At 29.9% G+C, this 23,950-nt stretch overlaps 1 protein-coding gene across 36 annotated transcripts in view; it reads left to right on the plus strand.

The window, feature by feature from the left end:
* LOC145260441 (serine/threonine-protein kinase BRSK2-like) overlaps positions 1 to 23,950 on the plus strand; it is a 685,204-nt gene that overhangs the window by 479,033 nt on the left and 182,221 nt on the right. For 24 of the 36 annotated variants that reach the window (XM_080118456.1, XM_080118463.1, XM_080118464.1 and 21 more), the window contains one exon: positions 312 to 362. The exons of the other annotated variants lie outside the window; for them this stretch is intronic. In XM_080118456.1, the coding sequence (XP_079974582.1) occupies positions 312 to 362 (51 nt within the window). The remainder of the gene's footprint in view (positions 1 to 311; positions 363 to 23,950) is intronic. 36 annotated transcript variants of the gene reach the window in all.

A 23,950-nucleotide genomic window follows, 5' to 3' on the forward strand; every position in this document is an offset into this window, starting at 1 on the left:
CTGCAGGATGGGGTGGCTATAGTTAAGCCAGAAAACTTAAGGAATGAAAGTCCCAAACAACAACATAACTTTTGAAAAAAGTTTTATTCAATCTTAACTCTGATTTACAAAATGTCTGAATTTCGGAAAGGGTAGTCTACAGGCCTAATCGACACAACATTTATTTTATTCAACAAAATATGATTGAAACAACGATTGCTGCTGAACTACACACAAAATATATATATATGCATATACATAGATATAGATAGATATACATACACGCACTTTCTTTTTGTTAAATGGGTAAGTGATATTTTTCTCCCATTTAGACTGCAGATCAATCGCAGGTCGCAATTACTGTCTGCGATTGGGGTCACAAGGTAAGTCTGCCATTGCTTATCAATTGAATGTGTGATATTACACCACTTCTGGCCAAGAGCAGGTCATTTCTGCAGAGCCATGGCGCGTCAACAAAGTTATTGATACGTTAATTTCTCAGAAATGACTCGGCTCAAATCTTGACTCTGAACCCTTCATTTGGCATCAATAATAAAAAATGATTGTAATTCACATCGTAATGACACAAATAAAGTCTGTAGCCTTGAAGAAGTCACGAATGACTCTCAACTTCCATCCAATAATTGTAAAGCTTTCTTATTTACTTTCGTTGCTCATAAATTTAAAAAAAAAAAAAAAGAAAAGTAAAGAAAAAGAAAACAAAAAAAGAGTTATTCCATTATAGACCACGACTTTGGTCATAATCAGTTTTGCAATTTTTGTCAACCATAAGTTGTGCTATATCAGTTTGACCAGAGGTAGCATGACTGGTTTATGAAGAACAGTATGCAGGCTGGTTGTTTGGGTTCAAATCCCAGTGAGTGCGCTTTGCCCAGCATGACCTACAAGGATAATGCTATAGAAACAAAAGCACTGTAGCTACTATTTTGACATTTGTATATAGATCTACACGTACATTTATAGTACAGACAAATGTATATAAATAATTAGTGCGTGCGTGTGTGTGTGTGTGTGTGTGTGTGTATATGGAAGTTTTAAAAGCCAAAAGCAATGTGGAAAGGACCGGAATCATGAGAGTAAAGAAAAGAAAAACAAACAAATAGACGGGTATGTTCAAGTAGAGAAATGTCTAACTGTTTATTCATCTATCATTCCTTACCTCATTGTATAATTATTTTGCAACCAAGTTATGTCCGGTGTATATAAAGTCCGTTAGTGTTATAGAACTTTGATTAATTTCAGGAGAAAAGCACCTCCCCTTTTCAAAAAGAAAACAAAAAAGGGAGGTGTTTTTCTCCCGAAATTAATCAAAGTTCCATACCACTAACGTACTTTATATACACTGGACATAACAACAACTTGGTTGCAAAATAATTATACTACGAGGTAAGGAATGATAGATGAATAAACAGCTAGACATTTCTCTACTCGAACATACGCGTCTATTTGTTTGTCTTTATTTCTTTTCTTTACTCTCATGATTCCGGTCCTTTCCGCATTGCTTTTAGCTTTTAAAAATTCCATATATTCCTTTACCAGTAATGCTTCAAGCAAACTACCATTTACTCTTTTATATATATGTGTGTATATATATATATATATATATATATATATATATATATATTGATTGATTGATTGATTATGTAACGTTTCAAAAGTAGATTCTCTTTACACTTATATTGAAACCCAACTGTGCTTCTTCTTTATTCATTTTAGAGCTTCCTTTTTTAGTCTGTTGTCTCATATTTCTTTGTGAAAGACTAGAAATGTTGGTCAGATCTTGGCAATTTTTTATTTTTTGCTCAAAGAAATGACACATAGAATCAGTAAATTTGAAGAGAACTTGATTATTACAAAAGAATTACGGTGGTGTTTTCATACAATAAAAACGATATGTACATTGGTCAGAATCCATGTGGAACCTTCTGTGCTATTCCAAAAGTCTTCCATTGTATTGTGTATAACTTCACAGTTCATTAATTTTTCTTCTTCCTGTGGATCTTGTATACAATAAGCACCCCCTTATAATGAGATACTTAAAAAAAAAAAAAGGTCACTTTTGTTTTTTACACCAGTTTTTTTTTTTTTTGTTTTGTTGTTTTTTTGATTTCCAGTAACATTTGTAAACAAACAGTGTAATGTCTATTGTTTTGAATGAATATGTTGCACATACAATATTTATTTAAATGAAAATCAAACAGAAGCTACTGTATCAGTTGGATTATTCTGATTACTATTCTCATCTTGGTTGTTATTTTCATCTCATGTAATGGCCGACTTTCTTTAAGTGCATCTTTTCGAACTTCAGCATCCTTGTATTCAGACTATTGTTTTCATCTTGGAGGTTATTCTCACAAAGTTTCATCCGATTTAATTGCTGATCTGCATCTTTCTGAATTCCAAATTCTTTATGTCAGATTTAGGAATCTAAAGAAGAGGTTCAATCCGCCCACCACAGGCGACATTATCCAAGATTAGCAATTACTTACTTTACACTTTTACCTGGTCGCGGCCGACAAAACAAGAGCAATCTACTCCCATGGATTAAAGAAAGGCTTAAGTTCAAGATTCTGTAAAGATTCCCAAGTTCAACATAAATAGTCCCGTATTTAAAAACATGCAATTGAAGGATGTTGGATGGAGATTCTATATCTGAAACATAACAATAACGTCCAAGATGAGAATAATAGTCCGAATAATGCAAATAATAAATCCTTATCTAAAAAAATGAGAACTTATAATTTTGAACTGAACCCTTTATTTAATACACAGGGGTAGATTGCTTTTGTTTTGTATGCCATGACTGGGTAGAAATGTTAATTTTTACATTATTCTTCGTTATTATCGCTTGTAGTAAGGTTTGAACCTTCAACCTCCAGGAACCTGTCACTTAGAATTGATTGTGAAAATAGCAATGAAGATGAGAATAGTAGTCTGAATAAAGCAAATAATCCTCATCTCAAAAATTAGATAACATAATAAAAGTCAGGTTTTCAGATTTTTATTTTTTTATACAAATAATAAAAGTATATTTTTGATTTAATCAAAATTTGTAGAGATCTATTCTTCACGTCTGCTGCTTATTTAAATAAAAATTAAACAAAAGCCACTATTTTTATAATTATTAAATAAAAATTAATGAAATAAAATGCATAGTTTTTATAATTATTTTGCACTTACATTAAGTTAATTTATTGTTAGTAACTAAAGATAAAACATTGTCGTCCAAATAATACAAATTATAAAACATCATCTTAAAAATGAATAGTAGTCTAACTATTACGTTTCCGATTTTTTGAGATGAGGATTTATTATACATATCATTTGGATTCTTTGAACTACTGTTCTCAGGAAGCTTTCTATCAAACTTTGGAATCTGTAGGGAATTTCAAATGGAGCCTTTTATTTAATCCGTAGGGGTAATAGGCTCTCGTTCCGTCAGCCATGACTGGATACAAGAAATCCTAAGTAATTTACAATTGTATTTTCAGTGTCACCCACACTGAGGATTGCACCTTTAACTTCCAGAAAAGCGTAATTTTACAATTGAGTGTTATTGTTCGAAATGCAATGCTCAAGTTCAACAGAAAGATTCCAGAGTTCGACAAGATACACTTGAAGAAGGTCAGAGGTTACATTGACTGAAACGTTGTGAAAATGACACTCAAGATGAGAAGAGTAGTTTAAATAATCTTACAAGTAAATAATGTAAGTGAAAATGCATCTATATTTTGATTGAATAAAAATAAAGACCATGGAGCAACAATAAAAAAAGAAAAGTTGTTCACAGTTATTGCTGAAAAAACTCAAGAAATAGACCAGCTTTACTTTATTATATAGATAAATATCCTAAGAGCAAAATCTCTATAAAACATAATATAATGCAAATTAATCAAGATGAAAATGATTTAAAAAAAAAAAACAGTAAAAGTGGACGTGATTATGAGGTGCCTATTGTGTAGAAGATCCTTTACTCTTTTCAATTCTAAGTTACATGTCCATTTCCCTAAAGATTTGAACCAACCTTTCCATTTTCTCTCATCCTTTCTCGCTAGAAGTTTTCTGGTTATCACATTGATTACAGCATTCCTTAAATTGTTTGCTTCGATTCATTTGGCTTAGCATTTCAACTCTACTTTGAATCCAGCTATTTCTTTCTGATTTTTAAACAAACCCCCCAAAATAATTAAAATATAGATAAACTATGGTTTGTAACCTGTTCAAAAAAAAAAAAACTTGCACAAATTATAGCATGTTGACTCAGAATGAGTGCTTTATGCCAAATTGATGGTTGAATATGGTTACGCTTGTGCTCATTTTTGCATTAAATGCTAATCTTCAGTTTATTTTCGACAGCTGCATAACTCTCGCTTCTCTTATTTTGTCCTTTAGTCCTCACATTTCAGGAGCAATGTTTCCGATAAAGAGGGAAGAATTGCTGTTTTCTGGGTCAAAATCTATTCCATCTTACACAAGTTTTTGACCTTAGAATACTTTATTTATTTATTCATTTATTTAGCTCCTTACATCAAGTGGCTTCATGCCTTATCTGGAGCGATTTCCATAAATAAAATCCCTATTAATCCCATACTGTGCATTAAATGGATACCATAATGCTTAATTCGCTGCACATTATCATAACAAAGGTCCATACAAATTTTAAGCAAGATCTGCCCAGCTGTTTCCGAGAAGAAAAGGAGCAGACAGATAGACAGACTAAGAGAAAAATAAGAAAATGAAAACCTTGGCTTAAAGAGTAATTTCCTAATTTCATCTGGAAAATTCTACCAGACTCTACTAGTAGAGAGATTATACATATATCAGATACAGGTCATCTACAGACAGTCGTTTCATCATCATTACAACTCGTTAGTCTGGCTTGGATACAGCCAGCATATAAATGCTGAGAATAAAAATCAATTTTTCAAAAACGTTCAACCAAGCATCAATTCAGAAACAGAACCAAACCAAAACAGCAGACTGTTTTACATATAAAGGATTCAGTATATTTTCAGATGGAACTTCAGTATTTACTAGCAGGTCTATCCTGACTGTACTAACTTGCTGAAGTTTAAATGTAAACAAACAACGAAAATAAAAATAAATAAACTAGCATAAACACCCGCTGTTGTCCGGAATGAAATGAAAAGCCTTAACACCATATTACTTTTTTTTTCTTTTTTTTTTTTTTTACATTTAACAGTCTATCTCCATTGGCCTGCTCTGAGCTAAAATCATCTGTCTTCAACTTTCAAGCACTGGCATCCACTGGAGACCTGTGGCAGGCAGTGATGGTTTCTGGCATTTAGTGCTGTTCTGAGGCTGTTATTTGCATTTAATACTGTTTACGAGTGGACACCGGCTTTCTTTCCAACTTGCCATTGTCGGTTTCCAATGTTCAGTGTCAACCATGACCAGTATCGGCCTCAATTGTCTGTCACTATCGATCATAACCAGTGTTGAGCTCCATTGGACTGCTCTCAAATGAAATGGCCTGTCTTCAATATTCTTGCACTGTCATCTCTTATATAGTACTGACATTCAGTGGCAACCACTATTATTCACTGGTGATAATGACAGTGATGTACAGTGATTTGATTTTCAGGTGGTTACTGACACTTCTGGACAGGGGCAGAGGCTGGTGGGAATTGGCCAGCAAATTGACTGTCTTCAATTGTCAGGCACTGACATCAAGTGTCGGGCACTATCTCTGCGATGTTGGCTACTTTCACTTCATAGCACTGATAGTCACTGCCGCGCTGCTATTTCAAGTTGATTCCTGCTGTTTTTAGGTGGTACCTGATGTTTTGATGTGATTTCTTGCAGATAATGGTGTATACCCATTGTCACTGGCTGTCACAGTTATGCAGTGGCGGGTAGTTGTTGCCTTTACTGATCCTCCCAAGTATCTTGGCAACTATCACCAGACGTGTTCGTCAATGAACTTTTATCAGATATGATAAGACAATATGAGAATCATTCACTCATGTATCTAAGATTCTTGCTAATGGAATCAAAACTGACTGTCACTCATCTCAATGTTGTCAATGGGCAACCATGATTGATTGCCCTTTATTCAGCATGCAGTGATTAATTGGAAGAAGCCAGCTCAACCAATCTAGGGTGAATGCCGCCACAAGTCAAAAAATAGATTGGTGGGATTTTGAATGCCTTATATACTCGGCGCTTCAGGTGGTTTGCAAATCTATAATGTGCCACATCCTGTATCAAATCCATAACATACCTGGATACCAAGATACTAGGATGCTTGTTAGGTCAAGAAAGATTTTGCTTGAGTGCATAAGTGATTTGACTTGATACAGCATGACTGGTAACAGCTCTTTGGATCAAACCGCATGTTGTCAATGGATTGCTGTTCTTGGTCAGCCTCCATTCAGGATGTGGCAATTAATTGGAAGGAGCCAGCCTGAACTGTTCTAGGGTTAGATGTTGTCACAATTCAAAAAACAAAAACTATCAAAAAAGGCAAGTGGCATAGAATATTGTCAGAATGATAGTTCCTCTCTGCGTGGTTATCTAGTATATAAAGCTATCTTGTTGGATTGGCTAGTTCAGAAATAAAATTTGATGTGTCAGCTTAAATGTTCTTGGAGACTGACTTTGAAAATCCAACAAGATGACATGGAGGCATGAGACATTGTCTGATATTGTCCAGCCTGGAGTTCGGGACAATTGCAGAAACAGAAGGTGGGGGAGAAGAACGAAAAAGATAAGGAAGCTTGATTTAAAATACCAAGTCTTTTAAAATACCAAACCTTTATAATGAATGTATTTTTAAGCAAAAGATTCAGTCTTTCTTCATAGCAGAAGAGCGCATATGTGTAGCTCATTTGCAACTAATTTTATAGTAATTGGTTTTTACATTACTAGCAGGAACACCTGGCATTGCCAGTGAATGAATGAGAAACTACTCCTGAACCCGGCACTGACTGTAAGCGTTATTACATATTTATTATCATCATTACATTAAATGGAATTAATCAACATTTGTTTCTCTATAACCCTTAGTATATACCTTAATAATGCATGCTAAAATATACTTAAGTTCTGGAATTGAGTTATGTTTGAAAAAGAATTCTATTTTCTAATGTCATAATTCATAACTAACTAAACAAGTCACTCGTCTTTCTCTTAGCTATCTCTGTATTTCTCTTGCCCTGTTTATTCAACCACTCTCGAATATCTATTTCATGTCTGTGTGAGTAGTTAGAGAAAATAGATTCTTTTGTTCAACGAATTTACATATGTTGTAAACCACAAACACGTATGTAAATTAGATGGCAAGATAATAAGTCTGTTTATTTCTATGTAATAATAATCGTGATCACATTCGGTTTAACATCTTTTTTATATACTGGCATGTCTCGGACGACTTTAAGAAATTGACTTCCAAACTAACCTCTTTGGTCCTCTTAAGAAGAACTAACATTTTTGATTTACTATTGTTGAAGAAAGTATCAATTACTAGCAGGAACGCCTGGCATTGCCTGATCGTAAAATACCCTTGAATATGATATTTTAATTCATGCAGATTTTATATATACGGGATGACCCCCCCCCCCAAAAAAAACGGGTCCCAACTCTAATTAGGCCCCGTTTCTTAGTGTTTTGTCTGAATGAAATGAAACTTTGGTTATAACTAGTTTATTATACTCAAAACATCACATCAAAACACTAGGGTTTTTGGCTTTTTTTTCTCCGTTCTACAGCATATGTTCTAGATGGCCTCCATTTAGCTTTTGTTTTGTTTTTTGGCGTCACCATGTATTATTATATAGTCAATTCTCTATCGATTATTTCATGTTATATTGTACCCACCCAATATATAGTAGTAATTTCAAAAATGAAAAGAAAGAAAGAAAATATGACTTGGGTGCCATCAGCTAGAATCAAAACTGAAACCAACCTTAATCATTACCTTAATCATTACCGTTTGAGCTATCATCAGTAGGATAAGAAATAGCTAAACATGAACTAACCTTGACATATAAATGTATATATATATATATATATATATATATATATATATATATATATATATATATATATATATATATATGCGCATGCGTGCAAAAGAACTTGTCAGCTTATGCCTGCCAACTTCTAGTTTCTTTCTTTTTTTTTTTTTTTTGTGACTCCTTGGCAACTAATTTTACCGGCTAAAGATCCATAAAAAACAGTCTACAAAAAATGCAATCATTTGACCTACCTAGCACTGCTCTGCGATCTTTCGTCTCGGGGGGAGATGCAGTTTGAAAAAAGGAGACAGACAGACAGACATAGTGAGATTTATAAATTTATTAGATTATTAGATTTAACTGGTCAAAGAAAACAATTTGGAGCAAGTCCAAAGCTGAACCTAATTTTTTTTTTTTAATAATAGTAAAGTATAGAAAAATCGTTAATGTAACAAAAATGTTGTATTCCAAAAATCACGTAAATTGATCAAATTTTTTTTTTTTAACTAAAAAAAAATAACATTTTATAAAAACAACTAATGGGACCCATGGAAATTCCATAGCTTTATCATTCTATTGTTGTATATGTATTGTATGGCTACACAGACCCTACGTTATTATTGTACCATCTTTGTTCAAAGTGAAACATACTTAGTACTATGTTTAATGTCATTCCAGAATATATCTGATTAGGGAGGAGTATGTCTTCAAAATCCCTATAATAGTTTGACATATTTCTATTCGATGGGCATCTAATGCGAACACAGATCCCAATGTTCCATGCTCGATAAAACAGCGATATTAGATGAAATTTTAAAAGTTTTTTTTTTTTTTAATTCTTCAAATTCTATTTTCTATTTTCTTTAATAAATAATCTTCTACCTTATCGAGTTTCGTAATTTTTGAATATAATCATCTTAAAAATATAAGCAATACATAGATACCATTGTTTTCATATGAAATTTAGTGTTACGATTTCCGAAATTTCGTTCTGATAGTGTAGAAGCACCGACCTTTTTTTTTTTTTTTTTTTTTTTTTCCATCATGAGTACTTAAGTTTTTCCATTATTTTTGTTTTTTCCATGGAGGTGGGGATTCTGGAGAATATTCTTTTACAGTTAAGACTTTGCAGTAATTCAAAATTCGACTTTTAATCAAATTAACTTTTGAAAACAATTAAAATTTAATAAAATTTCTAAAAAAAAAAAAGAAAAAAAATTACAAATGTGAAATGATAAAATGATTTGACAAGAAAAAGGTTCGTTTGTCACTTGCTAAAGTTAGAAAAAACACTGAACGAAAAAAGGCGTACAGAAGACACATAAGAAGCATAGACAAATAAAGGTAATATATGTATTAAATTAAACAATAATAAAGAAAAGTATTTGTAAAACTAATTGTGTTGTGGCTTTTAAACAGTTCGACTACCATTAAAAAACTGTTCTTTAACGTCCAAGAAAATAAATAGCACTCTGAATGTTCAGATTCAAGTTGTCACATTTAAAATAAGGAGAAGAAATTTTCCTACTTGTTGACTGGACAGGATCCTATTCAAAAAAAAAAAAAAAAAGAATAAGAGGGATTTGCATTCAGCCCGCCAAAATTGGGTGCCTTGGCCAATCAAATAGGGCTTTTTTTTTTCTTCAGAATAGGAGGAGGGGTGGGCAAGAACAAATATATTTTAGGAGAGAAAGGGGGGTAAATCTTTTTTTTATTATTATTATTTTAATTTTTACATAGGAGTCCCCACTTATCAAGGCCCAGAAGCTACTCGAGGATGAGGGTTATTGAGTGTACAGAAGTCAATGGGACAATATTGTAGAAATCGTTAGTAGTAGAAATTTGGTAAATTAGATTACTTAAGGGGACAGCTTATCAAGAGTTTGTTTATGTTGGACTTGAAGACGTCCAAATTGTAGTCAGCTGGAAAACAGGCTAACGGAAGAGAGTTCCACAGGTGTGCAATTCTAAGAAAGAATCTTTGTTCATGGAATCTATGTTTAGGTTTAGGCACAGATAAAAAGTGGGGGAAATTATTCATAGTGGTTTCAGCTAGACGAGTGTTTTTATAACAATGTTATCAAAATATTTATTTGAAAATAATGGAAAATTCAATGTGGTAACCAAATTTCTGGTGTAACAGCAGAAAAAAAAAATTATTTTGTACCAAAATGAAAATAGGAAGAACATTTCAGTAAAAATTATTGGTGTTTGTGTAGAATAGTGATGTTTTAAACCTACACATTTAAGGTGAAAACATTCTTATGTACTCACATGTCATGTCAAAATTGGTATAAATTCCAAAAATTATGAAAAATGATCCAATAGTTGTGCTAGATGCATTTTTTACCAAAAAAAAAAAAAAAAAAAAATCAGCCACAATCATGTTCCAACATTTTTTTCTTTAAAAATAGCAAAATTACAATTATATAGTAAAAAACGATGGATTGCAGTTATGTCCCCTGGATTTTGCGAACTCTTCAGCATTAAAACATCCGATAAAACTCTATAAACTGATAAATTTTAATTTTACTTGTAATTATTTTTCTACTGGATCATTTTGCGTATTTTTTTTTTTTTTAAATTCATACTAAATTCAGCATGATACGTAAATACGTAATAATGATTTCACCCGAAATGTGTTAGTTCAAAACATCACTAACCTACACAAGCACTAAATTATTTTTTCTTAGTTTTTATTGTTAAAAATAAAAGAAGACATTTACACTAAACATGACCATAGTATATTTCACTTTGTCCATTGTTTTTAAAACGTGATTTCTGTAAGTGGGTCACATTAGATACCTAAAGTTATAAGTTTTTACGAAACAGCAATCATGTCTTATGTCATGCACATTGTGAAATTTATTTAATCTTCATTATTAAACATTATTATCTTTACATGTATGAAAAACAACAAAAAAAAAAACTGGTTTCTGAATTTCTGAGATGAGGATTGATTATTTGTATTTTTTGGATTCTTAGGTCTACCGTTCTCATCTGGAGTGTCATTTTCAATATGTTTCAGTCGGTGTAACCTCTTGACTGTCTTCGGGTGTATCTTGCCAAACTCAGAATCTTTATGGAATTTTGAACTGAACCCTTTATGGGAGAGTAGTATGCTCTCGTTCCATCAGGGTAGAAGCCCCAAATAATTCACAATTGTATTTTGAGTGTCACCCACACTGAAGATTGAACCTTCAACCTCTAGAAGAGTGTAAGTTTTACAACTGAATTTTACCAAGTTCTTTATCTACTATGTCACAGGCACTTGCAGATTTCTGAGTTCAACAGAAAAATTCCTAAGTTTGAAAAGATATACCTGAAGAAGGTCGACGATTACACTAACAGAAATATTGTGAAAATAACTCTCAAAGTGAGAACTGTAGTCAGAAGAATCCAAATAATACAACAATAACAACAAAAATGGCCTTTTACCATTTAGATTATTTGGACTATTATGCTCATCTTAGTTGTTATATTCTTAACCGATGTAACTTCCAACCTTCTTCAGACTTAAGAAACTTTAACAGTTTACATGGACATAGTGTTTAACAGTGAAAAACGTTGATTAACAATCTCAGTTTTTTTAAGTGACAATCTTCTGGAGGTTGAAGGTTCAATCTTTACGAGAGGTGATAATAACTAAGAATAATATAAAATTAACCTTTTATAGCTGACGGAATGAGAACAATCTACCTCCATGGATTAAATAAAGGATTCAGGTTGAAATTCCATATGCGTTCCTTAGTTTGACGTATAGATTCTCAAGTTGGACTGAAAGGTTACCTGGTTTGAAAAGATACACCTGACAATGGTCAGGAATTATATTGGTTGAAAAGTTGTGAAAATAACAACCAAGGTGAGAATAGTAGTCCAAATAATCCAAATTATCAATCCTCATCTAAAAACATTCTAAAACAAATATGGAATATTTAATATTAAAAATGAGTGGAAAGATTGCTTTGTTTTGTTTTTTGAGGGTTTTTTTTCCTTAAAAAAAAAATAAATAAAAATAAAAACTCTTATTATTTAAGTTTAACTAAATTATAAGAATTACCATTTTTTTTTTTTTCTCAAAGATTAGAATAAAAATTAAGGGTTGACACCACACTTGCCAAATTCAAAATTAGAACCTCACCATTAGATGTAGTGTTGCGTCATACCAAGGATGTTTTTCTAAGTGGAGCAAGGGGAGATAATTATTAAATGGAAATTTTATTTTTGCTTGAAACTATTAGTTCTACCTACGTGATGTTGCCCGAATAAGTAAAAGGAAAAAAAAAAAAAATGACCGACTTGTTTATGGAAAATATAAATTAATGTAAGCAAATGACATTTTGGTTCCTTTAGTTAAAGACATATGTCTGTACACGCACGCACACGCACACACACACACAATGAGAGGAGGGGCAGGTGGTGTTGCCAAACTGTAAACTTGTTTATCAGTAAAAATTCGCATGTTGTAAGTATGAGACATTCCGTGAGCTTGTGATGGCCGCATGTCAGTTTTCTTTTCTTTTCTCTGTTCTTGTTGACAACATCCGTGCTTTCTTTTCTGTTGTTTGAGCACCCTAAAACAGTCCTTTTTCTTTGTCTTTAGGCTGTGACGTATGTTCAGTTTGAAAGTTGTTAAACAAAATCACAGCAAAAGCATAAAAAAAGAATTAATTTTGCATCCATTGCTTGCCAAGAGGAATTCTATAGTTATACTTTTTATTATTATTATTATTATTATTATTATTATTATTATTATTAATTCATTTTTTTTTTTTAATTTTAGTCCGCTTAGATTTCCGCCAAGCATTCATTTAAATGAATATAGTCATTTATTCATTTAAAATTGTAGCTTTTTATAAAAGCCTTTTATTGCAGAGGCCTTTATTTTTTAATTTTTTTTTAAATGATTTTTAAAATTTTTTTATTTATCTATTTTTATTTATTTATTATTTATTTATTTTATTTACAAAAAAATTATTTCTTTTATCTAGAAAAAAAATCATGATGTGAAAAAGATTTTCATCAATGATTATTATGGTTCTTATTCAGAATTCAATCTAGTTAAAAAAAAAAAAAAAGAATGCAGAAAAACCATTATCATTTATGTATCCGTTACTGAACGAAAATGTCATATTCCAAAAAGCATGTAAATTGATCAGGCATTTTTTTTTTATATAGAAAATAAATTTTTTGTACAATATTTAGTGATTATTAGTATATCGTAGACATTACAAGGCTGATTTAAAAATCCCGGTAGTTTGAATTGAGTTGTCTCCCTTTATTAAATATAGTGGATCAAGATACACCGTTCTTGCTTCATTGCCACTTGGACGTAAGGGACTACTATTTGGGATCGTGTCTAGCAGAGAGACTGAGAGGAATTGAGCAGTATTACATTTAAACTTCTGGATGCTAGTACAGTCAGGGAAGCAGGAAACAAGGAGGGGATTCTAGAGTCTAGTAGTCTAAGGGAAGAAACTATTAGAGTAAAAGGCTTTCCAGGATCTAGGCGCTTCAATAGTAAAGGGGTGGGATTTTGCTGCTTGTCAGGTTAGTTGCGAGTATGTATGTTGAGGGGGCACAAGTAATATGAGTTCATCAGAGCACATTATGCACAGGGATGCAACATTGCGGCAGTATGACAGCCATCGAGGATAACCTGGATTCAAGTTTTTTTTAAATACTACTTCATCAATCCATATTATTTGGATTCTTCGGACCACTGTGCTCATCTTGAGTGTCATTTTCACAACCATTTCAGCCGATGTAACCTTTGACCTTTTTCAGGTGTATCTTGCCAAACTCAGGAATGTTTCTGTCGAACTCGGAGTTTACATCGACCGAAATGTTGTGAAAATAACACTCAAAATGAGGACAGTAGTTCGAAGAATCCAAATAATACGAATAAATAATCCTCATCTAAAAAATTTCAGGAACGTAATTCTTGATCAGTTTATGTGATTTTTGGAATAAGACATTTTCACTCCTTGACGGGTACTTACATCATAAAGATTTTTTTTGTATTTTTGTTTTTTTAATTAGGTTGAATTCTGGACTTGCCCTATGAATATTTATTCTAAGATTATGTAGTATAAAAAGTAGTATTTTCTGTTCGGTTAGTATAAGGTGGATTGGATATGGATATCATAAAAAAAGAAGAAATTTTTATGATGTACCTACTTGTAAGGGAAAATAACTACCCTTCACATAAAAACATTTATGGAAATTCATCAAATAGTTTTGTTTTTTTATAAAATAAATTCAACTGTTAGTCCTGTACAAAATATTACTGCCATTATCATCAGTATTTTTATGTAAGTCAAGGGAGATAATTCAAATATTTGAGAGAGAAATCAACTTTTTTTTTGTTGTTTAAACACACAAAAAAAAGGAATTATTTCCCTTAGATATTATAATAATTATCACTATGTTGCGAAGTATTTTTGGATGAATAAAAGTCCGCAAAAATAGTTTCTGTCTACATTTGTAAACCGCTAGACAGCTGGTCGAAACACTCTAGAGATTTGTGCAAACGAGAGTAGTGAATCAGTTTACGGAAGCACCGAAACATTCTTCCAAATGCCACATCTACCAGGCCATTGTTGGTATGATCCTTCTCTACAGGTGCAAGACCTGGCCCCTGCTAATAGATTATAGTCTTTGATTGAGGACGTCTTTCGTGTATTCTCGGGGTTTGTATCTCCAATCACATCTTTCATGCCACAATCCATGCATGATGTAAGCTTAGTAGACTTAAGGAATTGCTTTTTATCAGGAGGTTCCAATGGTTTCAGCACGCCCTTCACCATCCATCAACTGACCTGATTCACAAGCAATAGCACCAACACCGCTATGGTGCTAGAAGAGTGGTAATCAACTTAGAACATGGTTGACAACAATCAAAGCTGACTTGGGAACTATGACCGACCCTCACATCTTGAGTATGTGACGATGAAATCATGAATAACTGAAGTATGATGAGTAGTCACCATTGGACAGATCTCGATGGACCACCTTGACTTGTGATGTGATAATCACTTGAAGCTGGCTCAACCTGCCCAAGATGAATGCCGTCACAATTATAAGCAAGTACAAATAATATAATAATAAATAGTGATATTCCATCTACAGCTAAAAGTTGAATTTATTTTATGAAAACAAAACTATTAATGAATTTCTGTAAATTTTGGTGAGCAGTATTTATTTCCCCCTCATAACTAAGTACATTATTATGGAAAAAAATTTAAAAAAATAGAAAAAAAAAACACCTGGCAAATATACCCGGTGAACCAAGTGCAAGAAAGTAAAACAATTACACTTTTCGGTTGGAATACCTGAGTTAGCAGGCGAATGTTTAGCATCCGGTAGGATGCTTCATCTCCAGATTGAAAAAAGGAAGATAAGAAAATTAAAAAATTAAGAAAAAAAAATGCTTCTTTTTATATTTATGATTTCCGTATTTAATCTAGGTGTAATTCTGAAGAAATGACATATTTTCTGTTCAGTTTCATGATCGTTTTATTAAAAAAAATTTTTTTTTTTTTAGACATTTTGGATCTTGTCCAGAATTCAACCTAATTATTACAAAACAAAAATACAGAAGAATCGTTATGATGTACATACTTGTCACAGAACAAAAATGTCATATTCCGAAAAATCACATAAATTGATTAAGTAGTTTTCTTTTTAATCAAAAGAAAAGTATATTTTATGAAGAAGCGACATAGTATTTTGACCCACCATGTTTAATAAAGGTAGACAACTCAATTCAAACTACTAAAATTTTAAAATCAACCTTGTAATGCCTAGAGTTTGCTATGAATTGCTAAAAGTTGTTAAAAAATGGATTTCTATTTAAAAACTATTTGATAAATTTATGTGATTTTTAGAATATGACATTTTTGTCCCATGAAAGTACATACAACAAAGATTTTTCTGTTTTTTTTTTTTAATTAGGTTGAACTCTGGACTTGCACTAACATTTTTATTAAAAATTGTGTGTGTTTTTTTAATATATTGTATTTAATAGTTTTGATTAGATTTATTCTTACAATTCTAAAATACAAATGAAAGATATTTATTTCCAGTCCACAACTCCATTAACAAAAATAAGATCAAGTTTATTTGCTTGTGGTTTCTATATACATATATAAGTAATCCCAAGTGTTATGTATGTAATTATAATCCATACACAGGATGCAGCATAAGTCACACCCTTTTTTTCATTTCTATTTTGTTTTAATACCTACATTTTTACAACGAAGGATAGGTTACACATAAAATCTTTTTAAAAAATTATTGAAAAATAAAAGTACAATTGATTGAAAAATTAATAGAAGATATTACAATCGATTTAAAAATTATTAGGATGCATTACAATAAAAAAAAAATTAGGATGCATTACAATGAAAAGAAATTAATAGGATGCATTAAAATGAAAACAAAATAATGCATTAAAATGAAAAAAAAGTAATGCATTACAACGAAAGAAAAATTAATAGGGTGTATTACAATGAAAGAAAAATTAATAGGGTGTATTACAATGAAAGAACAATTAATAGGATGTGTTACAATGAAAGAAAAATTAATAGGATGTGTTACAATGAAAGAAAAATTAATAGGATGTGTTACAATGAAAGAAAAATTAATAGGATGTGTTACAATGAAAGAAAAATTAATACGATGCATTACAATGAAAAAAAAAAATTAGTAGTATGAATTACAATGAAAGAAAAATTAATAGGATGCATTACAATGGAAGAAAAATTAATAGGATGCATTACAATGAAAAAAAATTAGTAGTATGCATTACAATGAAGAAAAATTAATAGGATGTGTTACAATGAAAGAAAAATTAATAGGATGTGTTACAATGAAAGAAAAATTAATAGGATGTGTTACAATGAAAGAAAAATTAATAGGATGCATTACAATGAAAAAAATTAGTAGTATGCATTACAATGAAAAGAAAAGTTAATAGGATGTGTTACAATGAAAAGAAAAATTAATAGGATGTGTTACAATGAAAGAAAAATTAATAGGATGCATTACAATGAAAGAAAAATTAGTAGTATGCATTACAATAAAAGAAAATATTTTATAAAAAATATTTAGTAAAAAATAAAGATGTTTAATGTTTTATACATTTTTAAATTTTGATTTTAATCATGTTGAGAAAGTCTTTAAATAAAGATAAAACGTCAATCAACATGCAGACAATTTGGATTGTCTTTTTTTATTAGTATTTCATTCCATTGGATTATTAATTATTATCATATCTGTGTGTATGTGTGTGCGTTTATGTGTGCGTGGTATAAAAATGACTAAAAACTTTTATGCAAAAATGGCTTTATTGGCTCCATATGAAATTTCGGTATATTATATACCTTCATATATGCAAAACATTGGTGTTTTCATGTGAGAGATATCATTACAAATTATTAAGGGAATATACATTCTCAAACATAGCTTAATCCCAGAACTAAAGTATATTTTAATATGCATTTTATGTTATTAAAATATATAAGAAAATAAATTTAGGGAAACAAACGTTGATTAACTCACATTTAGTATAATACTAGATTTTTTTATATTCATTTTCTGAAATTTTCTTCTCGAGTATTTCTGCTATTTCCTTCAAAACTCTGTGAATGTGTCTTTTCAAAATAATGACTCACTTTGCCTAATCATTTCTTTATCAAGAGTCAGGAGTCTCCAACATGTGGCTCTTAAATCTGTCTGCCACTAGCACAGTGGAAACTGTAATGAAAAAAAAGTAATATGCGACAATTCATAAAAATAATAAGTTGATATTTATTTAAAAAAAAAAAAAAAAAAACTCTGGGAAAGGTCTTTTCAGCCTGTGTTCTCTTTGCCATCTTGCATAGCAATGATATATATGCCCCAAACGTTTCTGATTCGAAACAGCTTGGGCGTAATTTCTGTGCCATGATCAGGCGATGTGCAGCAAAAAATTAGATGAAAGAATCCCTTCAACTGTATTTTATCAGAAGATTAGTGGGATTTTGGATGCCTTATGTAATTATAAGTTCTTTATGGATATTTACAAGTATTAATGGCTTGTAATAATTAATTTCAATGAAATTACAGTCCAAAAATATATACCGGGGGGGGGGGGGGCTTAGAAACCGGACTTCATGTCTCTACTTTATTTCTTTTTTTTTTTTTTTGAAAAACTTTGTATTTTCTGAGATTAGGTCTGCATAATCTACATATCAAATAATTGTTTTATATTATTATTTCTAATGTAATTTATTAATGCTCTTTCTGCACGAATAATAGTATTATTTTAAACCAACGCATTTCAGGTGAAAACATTACATACTTACATGCTATGTCGAACTTAGTATAAATTCCCTCAAAAAGACAACAACAAAAAATGACTCCATAGAAGATGTATTAGATGTATCTTTGACAAAAACAAATCATCCACAATTATGTTCTGACATATTGTGTTTAAAAATGGCGAACCCTTTATTAAAATCAAGGGAGATAATTCGGTTTGTTGTACTAAACTGACTGCACAACTCTTCCACTTTAAAACTTTGTGTTTTCTGAGGTTAGATCATTCTGCATAATCTACATATCAAATAACTGTTTCATATTATTTCTCAATTCAATAATTTCTTTTTTAAACATTTAGTTACTTATATTTACTTGTTTGAGATATGTGATCTTTTTAAATGAAGGCATATTTTAATATTTTTTATTTCTTACACTCATATAAGAAAATAATTAACAGTTTGTAAAAAAAGAAAAAAAAAGAAATACAGATTTGCATAAAAAAGACCTGAACAATACATATGTAAAGTTTTGGCATTTCTTAGTTCATACATTATGTATTTGTCTAGCTCAAAAAAAAAAGAAAAAGAATGGGTCTGTGTGGACTCCATTGGTCTTCTAAGTAATTTTGAACACCATGAAGTGTTAAAAAGCTATTTAAGTCAAAGGTGCAGGGGGAACATCTGTATCTACTTTATATAATAGGAGAATATTGAGAGCATTTTATATGTTTGCAAATACAGGGTAGGTGTGTATGTGCTAAGATATATAAATATATATTTGAGGACTCGTATAAACCAACACGTTCCTTCTAAAATTAGACAGGGTAGAGCAGGATCTATGAATCTCCCTTGCTCTACAACTTTGGACTCTGCTATTGGCCAACATTTGGTTGATAATCCATGTTGTGCCAATCAGTATAAAATAGAGTGGTTTGAGGTACTGCATAGAGCGGACTCCAAAAATCATTTAAGAATTTTGGAGTCTGTCTCTATTGCCTTTCGTAAACCATCTTTATGCCGGCAGAAGGATACGGTGAAGGCGTTGAATCTCTTCGGGGAAATTTGATAACCCTTTTTTTTTTTTTTTTTTTTTTTTGTCCTTCCCTCGCGGTGCCATTTTAAACGCTTTTCACCAATTAAATTTACTTTTAATCGTCTTTCTGGCACTTTTAGTATTTGTTTACTCGTTCCCCCCTTTTGCTCTTTATTTCGACATTGTTATTTAATTTTTTATACTATCGATTCTCTCCTGACGAGATGATAGTCGAAAGAGCTTTTGAGAGATTTCCGCCCCTTTTATTTAAATGTATATATATAAATATATAGATTCATAATTTGTAAATGCTACACATATATTTTTGATTATATATTTAAACTAGCAGTGACGTGTGACATATTTCTATTAAAACTACTATCTCTCTCTTTCCTCCCCCCCCCCCGTCATCATTTTCCCTTCTGTCTCCTCAACCCATTTTTTTTTCTCTACCTAGCTCATTCTTTCCTCTGGGCATACACACACACTTTTATAAAGTAATCTATGAATAAGCCGGCATAAGGAAAATACCTTCTTGAAAAAGAATCAGTTACTTCTCTTTAGCTAGTGGTCGGAAAACGGATCTCCCGATGAAATCTGCACCAATTTTAGGGTCAAAGAATGAACAATTTTTTTTTTTTTCTGAATATTAGCTATTATTCATCTGGTAAAATGCTGATCAGAAAAATAACAACTTTGTGGTTAGTTGTTTTGTAGTTTTAGAATTTTAGTTGGATGTACATACAGATTACTGTTCTTTATAGAATAGATAATGCTTGCTACTATTTATTTCTGATATGATCTATTACACTTAATTTGTATAATTCAAATATAAGTTTCGCTTTATACTTGATGCTTAGTAAAAACATCTTAATCTTTTGTTGACCTTATTTTATTATTCTGATGTCCTGTGTTCAACTCATGATTAGAACACAGATGTACCTATTAAAAGTAACTTTGAATTGTTGAATATCTTTGGCATATACTTTTAATGGTAATCTAACATATAAAGTAAAGTTAGTCTCTTCATTTTTTTTTGTTATCGATAGCTTTCATCCTACAAAATAGATATTTCATTGTGGTTTGTCAGTTGCTATTGTGGAGTGTTGCAGCATGTTGTTAAGAAGAATAACAATGTAATTTGATTTTAATTCTTTCCAGAAAATACTTTGCCCGAGTTGAAATCATTTTCAGATGACCACCATCTTTAAAAAGAGAAGGCAAGTGACTCTGTATATCAGCCATACAAGGTTACTTGTCTTTTATTCGTATACAAATATTTTGAAGACAAAAAAAAAAAAAAAAAAAAAAAAAAAGAAACTCAAAGTTTATAAAAATAAAATAATCTGCAGGTTAACATTGCACCACCGGACAATGCTAGGTCGAGACGACTAGTTGCAAATATAAATAATTTGTCAATTGTTTCTCTTTTTTTTTTTTTTTTTTTTTTTTACTCTTCCTAATGAAAAATAAAATATTGAGCTACTTGATTGACAAAAAAAAAAGAGTCATGCCTTCTATATCTATGCACACGCACACATGTACTTGGTTGTCCATGCCTGTGTGCATGTATATAAAAATGATAGTGTATAATCTATGCGTTGTATGTGCAGATGTGTATAAACTATGATATACTGTGTATGTGTGTGTTTCATAATTATTGAGATAGCACTGTTTGTTGGCCTAAGTTGGTTGCACCCTTGTGTCCGGTTGTTTGAACTTGATAGTAAATTGTATCCATTTTTGTGTTGATGGGATGCACCATGGTCGTCGTAAATTGGCTTCGTTCAGAAGTCTCACGATCTTGTTATTAACAGTTAAATTAGTTTGTTGTTTTTTTTTTTCTTTTTTTTTTTTCAAATTTAATTTTATTATTTCAGAAGTTAGTTTGGATTCCATATATCTATCAAATTCGTTATAGATTCAATCATATTTTATTTTGTGGCAGGAAAAGATCTTGCAGTGAATGATTCCTGTTCATGCAGGGTGTCAGAAATAACTGGGAAGTTGATGTGCATTTAGTGATGTATTAGTTAAATATCGATGAATTTTCTTCTTTGAATTAAAAAAAGTAAAATGTTTTGATTGCCTGGTTACTTCTGACTCACCCTGTATATTCATCATATTTCTAAGAATCCATTTTATAATTTAAAAAAAATTATTATTTTTTTTTTTTCATGCAGAAATGTTATGAGAGTTGAACAAAAATATTTTTTAATTAAAGATTTTAAATAAGTACAAATTGTTTTGTATTTTCCTTTATTTTATTTTTAACTTTAAAAATATTTTGTTCAGCTCTTGTAATGTATACTCATATTAAAAGCAATTTAATTATTTTTTACTGCCAAAAAATCAATTATAAAATAAAATGAAAATTAATTTACATATTTTAAAAGATTTATTTTAACTTCACACTCCTGACGTATACTCATATTAAAAACAATTCAAATATTTTTGCATCACAATCAAATCAATTTAAAATAATATTAGAAATAAAATATTTAAAAAAAAATTTCATTTATTCAATTTTAAACTTTAAAAATATTTCGTTCAACTCTTATAATGCATACTTATATAAAGGCAGTGTAAATAATGTTTAAATAAAATTCAAGATGATATTTTTTCATTTTATTTTTAACTTTCAAAATTATTTTTTATCATGTATATTGGTATAAATACTTTTTACTTTAAATTTGGAACAACCCAAAACAATTTTTAAATAAAAGTAAAAGTAATTTAATATATTTTAATTAATTTTTCGTTTATTTTAATTTTAACATAAAAATATTTTTACCTATTTTTATAACGTATACTCATATGAAATAATTAAAACAATTTTTATATTAAATTCGTTTTTTTTTTTTCATTTATTATATTTCTATCTTTAAATATTCCAGTCAATTGTTATCATGTATGAAGCAATTTGAAAAAATTAATTAAAACATTTTAAAAATTTATTTCATTTTATTTTTAACCAAAAAAATATTTAGTTCAACTCTCATATAATGTATACTCGTATCAAAAATTTTAATATTTTTGTCGTATGAAAATATAATTTCAAATATTATTTTTAATTCAAAAAAATTTTTTTTTCATTTTTTTTTTTTTACTTTTTTGATTTAAAACATATTCTGTTCAACTCTTATTTTTTTTCAATTTATTATTTCATTTATTTTAATGTTATCTGAAAAATATTTTGCTTAACTCCAATGGCATATACTCGTATAAAGCCAATGAAAAAAAATTGTACCCCTAGAAAAAACTTTTGAAATAAAGTTAAAATAATAAAAAAATAGTTTGTAAATAATTTTATATATTTATTTCTTCTATTTATTTTAAACTTAAAAAATATTTCGCTCCTTTTTTATTAACATATACGTGTATAAAGGCAATTTTGAATCTTATGTCATCCAAATATTTTAAAAATTAAATTAAAAATAATTAAAACATTTTTCAAATTTATATTTTTTTATGCTTATTTTTTTTTTTACATTTATTATTAACATAAAAAAAGTTTCGTACAACTCAATGTATATTCATATAAAGACAATTTTCAAATTTCATATCATCGTATTATCACAAAAAAATGTCTACTTTATTTTCTAACTATCAACCTTTGGCCCTGTTTTTCTTGAAATTTAAAAAATTCTTGTGGTTTTAATGTATAAATCTCATCTAAATTAATTTGATTTTTTTTTTTTTTTTTTTTCATTTCTGTACTCTAAACTTAATAACATTTTAATATTATATATTGCTACTTCATATTAAATATTACTTGCTACCGTTGGTCGATATCTGTAGCATTTTATACTGCAGGCCACATTCAGCTAAGAAGCATGATTGGAGGACTATTGACAAATATTTGATTAGCATATATATTTGAATGGTGGGGGGTGGGGCTTGAAAACAACTACATTTGAAAATACATGTAATAAAATTCTGACTTATACCTGATGATAAAAAAATGTGTTAAAAGATAAATAAATGGAAATGCGGTTCTTATTTAGAATTCAACCTAATTAAAAAAAAAAAAAAAAAAAAAAACAATAGAAAAATTTTATCATGTACATACTCGTCATGGAACGGAAATGTCTCATTCCAAAAATTACATAAATTAATTAAGTAGGTTTATATATATATATATATATATATATATATATATATATATATATATATATATATATATATATATATATTTAGTAATGTGATTGATAATTTAAAATTAAAAATCTGTTTCATAAGAAGGAGCACAACAAAATAATTTGTACGATCGTTTATATATATATATATATAAAGAAAATCATTTTTAATTGATTTAAAATGATTAATGCGAAATCTGTAGTATTACAACACTAAGCTTGCAAGTTTATATTGTTGCAGAGTTATCTTCACTTGTTTTTTGTTTTTATCCAATATCGCGATGTTAGACAGTCCCTTTTTACTTAGTCATAAAGTTTGATTTTCTTAGTTAAAAATAAAACCACTTGAACAATTTACACAATTTTTAGAATATGACATTTTCGTTCCATGATGGGTACGTACATCATAAAGATTTTTCTGTATTATTTGTTTTTGAATTAGGTTGAATTCTATATAAGAACCAAAACTTTTTATGTGGATCATATCTTTTTTTT

This window comes from Euprymna scolopes, chromosome 36 (genome assembly GCF_053919585.1).
Source record: "Euprymna scolopes isolate OS-2025 chromosome 36, ASM5391958v1, whole genome shotgun sequence".
Classification (NCBI taxonomy): Eukaryota; Metazoa; Mollusca; class Cephalopoda; order Sepiida; family Sepiolidae; genus Euprymna; species Euprymna scolopes.